Source organism: Scardinius erythrophthalmus, assembly GCF_964197995.2.
Source record: "Scardinius erythrophthalmus genome assembly, chromosome: 3".
In the NCBI taxonomy this organism is placed as follows: Eukaryota; Metazoa; Chordata; class Actinopteri; order Cypriniformes; family Leuciscidae; genus Scardinius; species Scardinius erythrophthalmus.
In genome coordinates this window covers 55,400,144-55,413,113 of record NC_138223.1, presented here as the reverse complement: position 1 = coordinate 55,413,113, position 12,970 = coordinate 55,400,144, and the positions used below count along the sequence as shown (strand labels likewise).

Below are 12,970 nucleotides of genomic sequence, written 5' to 3'. Positions count from 1 at the left end.
CCCTCGGGCGGCCAGGGCGGAGAATGTCCCTCGGGCGGCCAGGGCGGAGAATGTCCCTCGGGCGGCCAGGGCGGAGAATGGAACTGGCGGCACTGGAACTGGCACCACCGGCTCCGGCACTGGAACTGGCACCACTGGAACCGGCACCACCGGAACTGGCACCACCGGAACTGGCACTGGAACTGGCACCAACGGCTGAGGCACTGGAACTGGCACTGGAACTGGCACCACCGGAACTGGCACTGGAACTGGCACCACCGGCTCAGGCACTGGAACTGGCACCACCGGAACTGGCACCACCGGAACTGGCACCACCGGAACTGGCACCACCGGAACTGGCACCACCGGAACTGGCACCACCGGAACTGGCACCACTGGCTCAGGAACAGACACCACCGGCTCAGGAACAGACACAGGCTCGACGGCGGCCATCTTGTCAGGGGACACAGGCTCGGCAGACGTGACGTGAACACTCTCGGCGGCGGCCATCTTGTCCGAAGACACAGGCTCGGCAGACGTGACGTGAACACTCTCGGCGGCGGCCATCTTGTCCGAAGACACAGGCTCGGCAGACGTGACGTGAACAGTCTCTGTAGCGGCCATCTTGTCCGAAGACACAGGCTCGGCAGATGTGACATGAATAGTCTCTGGCTGGGCAGACATGACGTGAACACTCTTGGCATTCTCCAGGATCTTATATAGTCTTTCAAAGTACTCCAACAGAGTTTCAGCTGCCTTGTCTATCTCAGACTGCACGGGGATTTCCGAGACTGGGACCACCAGAACTGGGACCACCGGACTCGGGATCACTTGAACTGGGACCACCGGAACTGGGACCACCGGAACAGGGACCACCGGAACAGTCACGGAGGAGGTCTTCCTTCTCCTCCTCTGTTTCTGATGGCAATGTGCTGGTTCTGAGCTGGGCGCAATCAGTGGCAGATGGGGCTCTGGGCTGGATCTCACCAACCCAGAGTCGAAGAGGGGCCATGGTGGAGAGTGGTGTTGGGACTCCTCTCGACCACCTCCTCTACTGCGGCCTCCACGGGTCCCGCGAAATATGACCAACCGGGTTCCCTCAAACATATCTCTCCTCTCCCGCTCCGTGGCTGGGGAGGAGAAGTTGGTGTACATACCGCTGGATCCTGTATATGACGGAGTCCTTCTGTCACGATCCACACAGGGAAACAGAGAGATCCAATTTGCAGTGAGTAATATTTATTTGAGGGTAATCCAAATCAATGGTCAAGTCCAGGCATAGGTCAAATTCCAAATAGAGCAATCCAAAACACAAGACAAGAACAGGCAAGAACAGGACACTGAAGTGGCGTGATAAATGCAAGGACTCCGTGACACATACTAAAACAGACAGGGTATAAATACACAGGGAAATAACAATGCTAATGGGGAACAGGCTGAGTGCAATGATCAGTGATAAGGGGCAGCTGAGTGCAATGAAAAGACAAGGATCATGGGGGATGTAGTTCAAGAGTGTGATGGACACCGTGGGGAAGGAGGACATCTAGTGGTGACCCAAGGAACATAAACCAGACACTGTGACAGTTATTTCATCTGACTCCATACATGAAAAAGTTTGAATGATATCTGTGCATCATTAAATGTGAGCGAATCTTTGACTATTCCTTTTAACTCTTTAATGAAAATAATGTCAAAGTCAGTTAGAATAATCGGTAACACTTTATAATAACTGCATGCTATTAATCATTAGTTAAGCATTAGTAAACAGTCAATTTGTCATTTATAAATACAGTTATAAATGCTTTGTTCTTGATTTATAAGCATATCTATAATGTGTTTAATAATTGTATTTTCATACTTTATTTATGATCTAAAGTGAGGACTAGTTATGCTTTGTAAAACATTTATAAAGGAGATTTAAAGACTGTTAATATTTCTATGTTCTGTATCACTGTGTTGTGTTTGTTTCATTTTTCTGTTTAGAAGATCAATGAGTCTTTAAATCTCCTTTTTAAACGCTTTACAAAGCATAAATAGTCCTCACTTTAGATGAGCTCACAAAAATAGTTAACTGACCACTACTAAATGCTTTATAACAACCTGAATCTACTACATTTACTTACACTTTCTAAGTGATCTTATTAATCAATGACAACACCTGGTTTGTAAATAATGGTAAATAATGTAACTGGTTTGTAAATAATGCTATAGTTCATTTAGAAATGATAAATTGATCATTAATAAAGTATCAAAATACAATTATTAAACACATTATAGATATGCTTATAAATCAAGAATATAGCATTTATAGCTGTATTTATAAACTGCTTATTAATGTCTATTAATGCTTTGTAAATGATGAATTAACTGTTTAGTAATGCTTAACTAATGATTAATAGCGTGCAGTTATTATAAAGTGTTACCGTACGTACAATCAAATGTATCAATTTATTATGTCATGCAAATGTATCATGCCAATTTCATAATCAATTCTAAGATAATCGATACAAAACATCAAATGCTCTGGAATAAAGAGAAGAGATGCAAGCCCAACATTAAGATACATGATGCTAAGAGTTTACTCTTAAGTAAGAGTCACTCTTAGCATCAGGGGCCAACTTGAGTTACAAAAAGGCCCCCAGCCCTTTGCTGCATTCCATTATATAGACAGAACCTCTTTCACATGGAAACATGTGCTAACAATGGAAATTTGCGTTCAGAGGTTACTGCTTTTGGGGGTAGGAGACCATTTGCCAGGAGACCACCTTCCTTTGTGTGTCAGCTATCTCTAAACTCCTAAAAACCTTATTACCTTTTGTTTTACTTATTTGGAAATGAGACATTTGTACCAGTCACACTGAGACATTTCAAATGATACTAAACATGTATAATACTCGATGATAATCATTCACATTAAACCATTTATATTCTTGGGTGAGTTTTTGGTGATCTTCACATGGGAGAGAAGGAGTGGGGGATGAGGGAAAGAGATGTATTCTGAGGTGAGACTTTTGTCTCAAATGGTGAGTAATTTCCAGCAAGATCCTGTCTTCTCAGGGTCTGGTCTGGTGTTTCTTGAAGTCTGTGTTCAGAATGATTTGGTTTAATTCCCTCCAGAAGCGTCTCACACGATTGTATTCCCAAACACCAGCATCCGAACACAAGAGAACATGACAGCGTTTATTGTGTTTCGTCTGACGCTCTGTGACAAACTCATTTATGATGGAGGGAAAAGAGTCACAGTAATATTTTATATATTTTAATAAATTATCCCAGTATTTAGACTAAACTTAAGAAAGTGTATTTACATAAAATCCGTTCTCAGACTGAAATGAACATATGTAAACCTTTCTCGGCCATTCTACAATTTTTTAAAACTATCACTTGTGAACCCTCACTAATATTTTCTTATTGTTAAGGCTACTGCCTTTTTAAGCCGACACTAAATATTTCTATGAAAGAATTTCTAAAAAGACAAAATGTCTCTCCGCAGAGAAAAGCAAGACAAAAATCGCTGAGGATTTGCTAAACATCACACAGAAAAATTCCCTAGACTTTTCAAAGGACATCATGAAGGTAAGAGATGCATCTATAGGAGAGGAGAACGTTTCCTGGATATACTGTAGTAAATTTAGCCTAAATGTCACTAGTCATATGAATATGTGGTGTTTAAGAGCAGGGCTGTCTGGCTGGAGTGATATTGATGTCATGGGCTGAATATGCACATATTTGATAGCCTACACAGCAAAATCCCCAGTGTTAAATTAACACTCTCAGTGTTTATATGAGTCCACACTCAGAGTGTTATACTGTAAGTAACACTGAAGCAGTGTTAAAGTTAATGAGATAATTAAGTGATTAATTTAGTGATGATTGACCATTATTGAAGACACCTGATGTTTGAAGACCAGTGTCTGCTTTAGCTGGGCTCTTGACCCTTTCATTTTTAGACTTTATTTACTCTAACTGAGTTATAACAGCCAGATGAACAAAGAGAATAGGTGATGTGTTGGTTGTGTTCTAACATAATCATTATTAAACAATCACTTATCCTGAATCACTGAACTCATATAGAGCCAAAATATTAAGTTAACTTTACTTAATTAATTATAGCAACACTATCCATGAACAGCATTTTTAAAAGTAAATATAATCCAAAAGATATCGTGAAAGTTGTTCTTAGACAAAAAAAAAAAAAAAAAAAAAATAATTGACACAGACGTCAAGAATCAGCCTGTGAAACTCAACAATGGTGACAATTATAAAGCATGTTGCAGTGCATTCATGGCTCCCATCATGCATTGCTGCATGAATAAATAATGAGCTTATGTTCAGAGTTGATGTTTATCTGAATATGCTGTTTGTCACCATTGCTGAGATTCATGCGCTAATTCTTTGTCTGTGTGTGCCTACTTAAAAGATTAAACTTTTTTTGTTGTTGTATCAAAACAAGTATTACAAAGTCATTTTGATTTCATTGAAAAGACTAAAAATATAATAATGTACAAGGCCAGTACTGCTATAATTAGAGGTGGGCGATACTCCAAATTTTGGTATCGATCCGATACCAAGTAAATACAGGGCCAGTATCGCCGATATCGATACCGATACCAATACTTTTTAATTTTAAAAGCATGCACTTGAACTTGTATGCACTTTCCTGTGCTAGAGCAGTGTGTCATGATTTATGAGGTGAATGCATCATTAATATGCTAAATCTGAAAACGTTTTCATGACTACTAAATATTTTGTGATTTGTGCTCTCAACTCGCCTGTAATTATTAGTCAGTGACTTTTACAAAACTACCCTAATTATAGTAAAAGTACTATTGTACACTAGCCTACTGTTCAAAAGTTTGGGGTCTGTAAGATTTTTAATTCTCTTCTGCGTTTATTTGATCAAAAATACAGTAAAAACTGTAATATTACAATTTAACATAGGCTATCTGTTTTCTATGTCATACTAAACTGTAATTTATTCAATTGATCAAAGTGTAATTTTCGGCATCATTACTCCAGTTATGATGATAATTAATTTTAATATGCTGATTTACAGCTCAGAAAACATTTCTTATTATTATCAATGTTGAAAACAGTTTTATATTTTTTTTGTGGAAACCATGATGCAGAATTATTTGATGAACCAAGTTGAAAGAACAGCATTTATATGAAGTAGATTTTTTTAACAGTGAAAAACCCTTGACTGTCACTTTTGATCAGTTTAATGCATCGATCCTTGTTGAATAAAAATATTAATTTCATTAAAAAAAATCTTACTGTCCTCAACATTTTGAATCGTTATGTACACTTTTGCTTTGTTTATTGCAAAATAACTCCCGATTGTTTCTGTCATCTAAGCAAGGCTTCGTTTCCCAAACGTGCCTGTGAGCTCAGTGAAGCACCAGCATCGAACGCTCTCTGTGATTGATTGGTTTCGTCTTGTATCCAGATGACTAGGAGAAAAAGTTATATCCTACACAATTATCCGCTAACATTCGCTTATTTTTCCACTTAGAAGCTTATTTTACGCACTGAATTGCGTGCTAAATTAATAAAAATTACTGGTTAAAAAAACACACATTTGGATCGATATTTTTATGTGAGGATCGATCCTTTTCGATACCACGTCAGTATCGAAGTATCGATATTTTAGGATCGATCCGCCCACCTCTAGCTATAATCAAAAAAGTAAACCTAACTCAGAAATTAGGCTGTGTTCATTGTTACAAGTCAAATGATGATGAAAAATTAAAGGTCAAGAGATAAAGCAAACACTGTAAAGAGGTGGTTGATTATGATTTCACTTTTTTAACTTTAGTTAGTGTGTAATGTTGCTGTTTGAGCATATACAACATCTGCAAAGTTGTAATGCTCAAAGTTCAAAGCAAAGGGAGATATTTGCTTTTAAAGAAATCACTTTTTAAGGACTACAACAAACAGCTGATAGAGACTACACCACATTCCTCCCGGGTTAGTGACATCACCAACCCTAGAATTTACATAAACCCGCCCCCGGAACACGATTTATAGATTATCATGACAGAATATGCTAATCAATGACTAGAAGATAACTACAAATGAGCTACATAAATTCATCAACTAACCATTCAGAAATGTCCTGTTACATTTTACATGTTGTCACTTCTTGAGTCTCTCCATCATTGTCTGAATCCGATTTGAACATAAAAGGCTAAAAGTTTTTGAATTTTTCAGTGCATGTTTGTATGAGTGGAAGCTGTTGTAGCTCCGCCCACTGTGCTGGGAGAAGCAGCTCATTTGCATTTAAAGGAACAGACACAAAACTCTGTGGGTTTTTGCTCACCCTCAAAAATGGACAATTTTAACATGCTATATAAAAATATCTGTGGGACATCAGAGACTTATTTTACATCTTGTGAAAAGGGCATTATACCACCACTTTAACACTGCTTTAGTGTTACTTATAACACTCTGAGTGTGGACTATAAACACTGAACAGTGTTAATTTAACACTGGGGATTTTGCTGTGCATGATGTTTCAAGATAAATATTTTAAACAGTAATTTCAATCAGTTGGCTAAGGATTTATTAAAACATTAAAATAAACTCATAACAAACACGTCCATGATAAATGTCACATTTAGCTATTTTATGGATGTTGTGTTTGCTCTCTTCTTATGACCATTTTCTTTAGATCAGTTTTTTTTATATATATAAATAAATGAATAAATAAATAAACAAACAAACAAATAAATAATAATATTTCCTATCCTGTAGATCTTCAATGACCCCATTCATGGTCAGATTGCGCTGCACCCCCTGCTGGTGAAGATCATCGACACTCCTCAGTTTCAGAGACTCCGACACATCAAACAACTGGGAACAAAATATCTGGTGTATCCGGGAGCCACTCACACCCGCTTCGAACACTCCATTGGGTAATCTTTCTTTTTTAACTCTTTTTCGAGTCTGAACCTTTGCATTGTTCTTCCTTGAAAGAGAGTGACTTTAGTGTGTGTGTGTTTGTGTGTGTGTGTGTGTGTGTGTGTGTGTGTGTGTGTGTGTGTGTGTGTGTGTGTGTGTGTGTGTGTGTGTGTTAGTGTGGCGTATTTAGCAGGACGTCTTCTCAGAAGTCTTGATGAGAATCAGCCTGAACTCAACATTACCAAACAGGATTTCCTGTGTGTTCAGATCGCAGCTCTGTGTCATGACATGGGTGAGTCGCACAAACATTTGCATATTTACTCCAAAAATCTTTGAAGAAATCAAGCACAGACAGGTGTGTATTTCATTGATATTGCTATATATGTTGTTTTAAACAAAAAAAAAGTAATGTGTATTTAAATGAGAAATGATTTTCATGCCATAAAGTGCTATGGACACCCTGGAGTTATACCTAGAAAGTGGTTTAAAAAGTACCATTATGTCTTTTCAGTTTGTTCTCTTATTTGTTTGAGAGAAGTTTCCAACATTAAAGTTTTTCATACACCCCAAATACACAGCAAAACTAAGCATAATTTCTCATAGTCTCATAGTCAATATATGAAAAAAAAAATATATTATTAAATTATTTAAGTTAAAATTGAAAAGTAATTTAAAACTCATAACCTTTTTGTCGTTTCAGGTCATGGTCCGTTCTCTCATTTGTTTGATGGCATGTTCATTCCTGAAGTCCAGCCTGGTGAGTATCTGAGGTTTTTCACATCAGTCATTTCAGCTGTGTATGAAAGCAATAAATAATTCTTCTTCTTCTTCTTCTTCTTCTTCTTCTTCTGCTTCTTCTTCTTCTTCTTCTTCTTCTTCTTCTTCTTCTTCTTCTTCTTCTTCTTCGGGTTTTAACAGCAGCCTGCATCCTTGAACTGCTTTACTGCATTACAATTATAATAATACTTGTTAAAGCCAATGAATGTTTACAGTAAATAAAAGCCTTTACAGCTAAACCACATGCAAGGCAAATACAGAATCATGACACTATATATGCTAAAATAACTTTTTTATTATACATATAAAACATTAGCATCATTAAAATTTCAAAATCGCATCACATTATGTCATAATAACATAATCCATTATTTACAAATCACAATTATTTTGTCAAGAATTAAAAAATAAGTTAAACATTGTAGCAGTTTGTGTGTGTGTGTGTGTGTGTGTGTGTGTGTGTGTGTGTGCACAGCAAAATCCCCAGTGTTAAATTAACACTCCTCAGTGTTTATATGTGTCCACACTACAGGGTGTTAAAAGTTAACACTGAAGCAGTGTTGAAGTTAATGAGATAATTAAGTTAACATCGAAGCAGTGTTGAAGTTAATGAGATAATTAAGTGATTAATTAAGTGATGATTGGCCATTAGTGGTGACACCTGATGATAACAAGCAGACTCACTGAAGGAAAGAGAAAAAACAGAAAAAAGAGAAACACAAGAACTACTACTGACTTCGAGTCATTACACATTGTTGCACTTATTATTACCAGTTTGACTTTATTTCTGTCATACATCGACAAAAGTTCTTGAGATTCAACAGAAGTTTAGACGGTAATATTTTATGGAATTTTTCTTTTCAAGTTACCATAATGGTGGTCAGTGTTTTCTTTAGTTGGGCTCTTGACTCTTTTAATTTTTTAATATATGTTTTTCTCTGGTTGCTACAACTCTGTGTTTATAAAGCACATTTGTTACTGCAAGAGAAAACATGACCTGCTCACAGTATGTTTTGATGATAAAAATATTATCATGTAGTGTCCTGATTCACTGATGTCATTCAGTGTCTAAATCTTTGACTATATGCTTGATGTCTCGTTTTAGTATTGGTGATTGTAGCTCTGAGATTCTACAGTTTGAGATCCAACAGCAATATGAAAAATTTTGAAAATAATTTGTGCAAAGAAGTTATTGTGTTTAAACACACAGACATCAAGAATCAGCATATGAATCTCAACAATGGTGACAATAAACAAACTAGTGACAAACAGATCAACTCTGACCATCACAAAACAAGCTACTAAAGTCAGAGCAAAACAATAGCAAAATAAAAGCCAACAGAAAAAACAATGAAAATTACAGGACAATTCAGCTGCATAATTTATTCATGCTGCAATGCATGATGTCAGCCATTGATGCATTCTGATTGGTGGCTCCCATCATGCATTGCAACACTCAGCATTTGTTTGATTGTCACCATTGTTGAGATTCATATGTAGATTCTTGATGTCTGTGTGTGATTTTAAATCCATCAGATTTTTAAAACATTGTTGGAAGTAACTACTTTAGTGAAAAATTAATAAATCAATTAGATAATCAGTTTATAATGCTGGTTGATATCATTGAATCAAGTTACTAGTAATTTCATCATTGAAACATAACCAGGGCTGCATTTCCAAAAGCATCTTAAACTTAACTTGATCGCAGACAACTTCAACAAATGATCTGTACGATCAAATTAGGCTTGCGATGTTTTCAGGAAACACAGCTAAAGTCATAGTTTCTTTTGCCACAACACATATGCTCTATAAGCACAGAGTTGGAGCAGCCAGAGAAATACTAATGTTAAAAAGTAAAGGGTCAAAAGCCCAACTAAAGCAACCACTGACCACCATAATGGTGACATGAAACGAAACATTCCATAAAACATTACCATCTAAACTTCTGTTAAATCTAAATAAGACCGTGTGTAGATGTATGACAGAAATAAAGTCAAACTGGTAAAATAATAAGTGCAATAATGGCTTGAAGTCAGTAGTTCTTGTGTTTCTATTTTTTATGTTCTTGTTTCTCTTTCCTTCAGTGAGTCTGCTTGTTATCATCAGGTGTCACCACTAATGGCCAATCATCACTTAATTAATCAATTAATTACCTCATTAACTTCAACACTGCTTCAGTGTTAACTTAATTATCTCATTAACTTCACCACTGCTTCAGTGTTAACTTAATTAACTCATTAACTTCAACACTGCTTCAGTGTTTATTTTTAACACCCTGTAGTGTGGACACATATAAACACTGAGGAGTGTTAATTTAACACTGGGGATTTTGCTGTGTGTGTGTGTGTGTGTGTGTGTGTGTGTGTGTGTGTGTGTGTGTGTGTGTGTGTGTGTGTGTGTGTGTGTGTGTGTGTGTGTGTGTGTGTGTGTGTGTGTGTGTGTGTGTGTGTGTGTGTGTGTGTGTGTGTGAGAGAGAGAGACTGAGACAGTCAAACCATCTTCACTAAATGAGTTGGTGTTCGTAAGTTCTTTATTAAACCTGCCTTACATAATACCTAAAATCTCTTTTCATTTCTCAGATTCCCCTTGGAAGGTAAGCATCATAACTCTCCTGTACAGCTATACATATATGCTGATACACAAAATATGTAAGCTACATAGCATGTATACTGTAAAATCAAATTATTCCCTCATGAATAAATCTCTTAATGAGTAAAACTGGCTGTGTCTATATTATGATTGACTATACACAACATTATTATATTATTTTCAAATTTGTTTTTAAATCATTACTAGGCTATTATTGTCCCTGTGTGGTTCATTAAGATACTCTTGTAAGAAAAATAACATTAGAATAAAGACTTCTAAGCATGGTTATAGAGTTTGTGTGTACACTTTAATTGTACTTTGATGTGCATTTATGTTCATCTTCTGAAGCACGAGGAAGCCTCTATTAAAATGTTTCAACACATGAGAGAGGAGAATAAACTGGACAAAGAGATGGAACAATATGGACTGAATCTAGATGAAGACATCAAATTTATCGGGGAATTAATTAACGGATGCGAAAATTGGACTCAGGTAAAATGTGTTTAGTGTGCTTTTTCAGCCAGTTTAAATCAGAATACAGTAGATGATCAAGGTATATTTCATCTTGCAGAGGCCAATGGAAGGGAGGATTAAAGACAAGCCTTTCCTGTATGAGATTGTGGCGAATAAACTCAACGGCGTTGACGTGGATAAATGGGACTATCTGGCTCGGTAAGCTGTATTTTGTTTAAATGGTTTGAACAACTATTCAACAGCTAGAGACAAAGTACACTCTAAAATCCAACCGCTGTTCCAACTAACCCCTTTTAATTAACTTTACTTAATGTATTAACTTATTTGTAAAAATCTTGTAATCTGTACTATTCACATGCCTTGGTTACTCAGAAAGCCTGAGTTAAAAGTAATTAATTAGTTTGAGTGACGTTTTGTCAAGCTAAAGTTTTTGAGGCTGGGCAATTCTTTATAGACTTTTCACTCATTTCCTCCACTTCTGCAGTTATCTTTCTCTGTTTGCATTCACTCTTACCCAAAGTCATGTTGAATGTTAAATTGTCCAAACAACTGAAAATTTTAAGAGAATATCACATAAGCTGACTACATAAATTGATGTTGATTTTCCTAAAATGTTTTAGTTTGAGCTCACCATTATGTTGATTGGTGTTCATTTGTTTGTGCACTTGGACATTCATATATTATATTATATGTGAATATATACTGTATGCAGCGAATATTAAACCTAAAAAAAACTTTACTGCCCTCTTTTAGTGTCTACAGCAAGGGTTCTCAACCCTGGTCCTCGAGGGCCACTGTCCTGCAGAGTTTAGGTCCAACCTTGATCAAACTCACCTTCCTGTAGCTTTCCAGTAATCCTGAAAGGCTTAATTAGCTTAATTAGCTGGCTCAGGTGTGTTTGATTTAGGGTTAGAGCTAAACTCTGCAGGTCAGTGGCCCTCGAGGACCAGGGTTGAGAATGCCTGGTCTACAGGATACAAATCTACAGCCACATCAAATGTAGCTTCTAACTAACCTAAAGCGTGTATAGATACATCTACTCTGAAGAGAATATAATCAGCAGATAGAATACTTTTATTTTCAACAGTGTCAGCCAAAGGTGTTTGATTGACACCCTCTGATTAGCATGTTGCGCCAAGAAAAAATAAATACAGAGCTACATTGAAAAATGAATAAACGAATTAAAGTAAAACAAAAAGACAACTTTCATTTTAGTATTACCTTTAACAATTTTTTGTTTCATTTGTTTCATTTATTTAATTATTTATCTCCTCGCACATTTAATTATTTATATAATTATTTATGCAGGAATGTGTGGATTTATGTATTTATTTATGTATATATTTGCATATTTGTTTATTTATATATTTATCTATGTAGAATTTTGTGGATTTGCTTATATTTATTTGCGTATTTATTTATATATATATATATATATATATATATATATATATTTTGGTTTCATCCTCAATACATAGTATGTGAAGTAGGGCTGCACGTTTTCAAGTTTTTCATTAACCGTTAACCAAGGCCCTTAGCGGTTAATACTCAGTTAACCATAGTGTGCGCGCCGCAACCCCGAGATAGGCGTAATTTGCGGGTGGGACATGTCCCCACCACTATTTTCTAAGGTCGATATTGTCCCCACCACTTTTGAAACATCTCGCGGCACGAATACCAATACAAATAAACAAAACATCTCCAGTTAACTAGCAGAGCATTCATTTCGTTAATTTTTTTAAGGCGATCTAGCGCTGAGATGTTTTGTTTTTTAAATCAAGTGATCAAAGTGCTCGTTGCCGCTGCGATCGAGAAGGGTCTTGTAAAACGTGCTGAGGTATTATTAATTCGTGGCCACGAAACAATTCACCTGAATATTCACCAATTCACAAAAAAAAAAAAAAAGGAATAAAAAGCTGTACACAGCAAAAACTCCAGTGTTAAATTAACACTCCTGGGAGTGTATATGAGTCCACTCTCAAAAGTGTAAAGTGTTAAAATATGAGTGTTAAATGAACACTCAAGAGTGTTAAAGTTAATGAGATAATTAAGTGATTAATTTAGTGATGATTGAGCATTATTGAAGACACCTGATGTTAACAAGCAGAATCACTGAAGGAGAAAATCTCAAATTGTAAGCCACCGTTATGCTGATGGGTGGTTGCTTTAGTTGGGCTCTTGACCATTATATGTGTACATTAATTTTTGTTTGGCTGTTGTATCTGAGTTATAACTGCCAGATGAACAT

The 12,970-nt window shown here is 36.5% G+C and overlaps 1 protein-coding gene across 2 annotated transcripts in view; it reads left to right on the top strand.

Moving 5' to 3' along the window:
* Positions 1–3,475: 3,475 nt before the first annotated feature.
* The window catches only part of LOC308687460 (uncharacterized protein), a 63,196-nt gene continuing 53,701 nt past the window's right edge, over positions 3,476–12,970 (top strand). For both annotated transcript variants that reach the window (XM_081360026.1, XM_081360025.1), the window contains exons 1-7: positions 3,476–3,555; positions 6,736–6,896; positions 7,059–7,174; positions 7,583–7,639; positions 10,239–10,252; positions 10,597–10,740; positions 10,820–10,920. In XM_081360026.1, the coding sequence (XP_081216152.1) occupies positions 3,550–3,555; positions 6,736–6,896; positions 7,059–7,174; positions 7,583–7,639; positions 10,239–10,252; positions 10,597–10,740; positions 10,820–10,920 (599 nt within the window). In that variant the 5' untranslated portion in view covers positions 3,476–3,549. The remainder of the gene's footprint in view (positions 3,556–6,735; positions 6,897–7,058; positions 7,175–7,582; positions 7,640–10,238; positions 10,253–10,596; positions 10,741–10,819; positions 10,921–12,970) is intronic.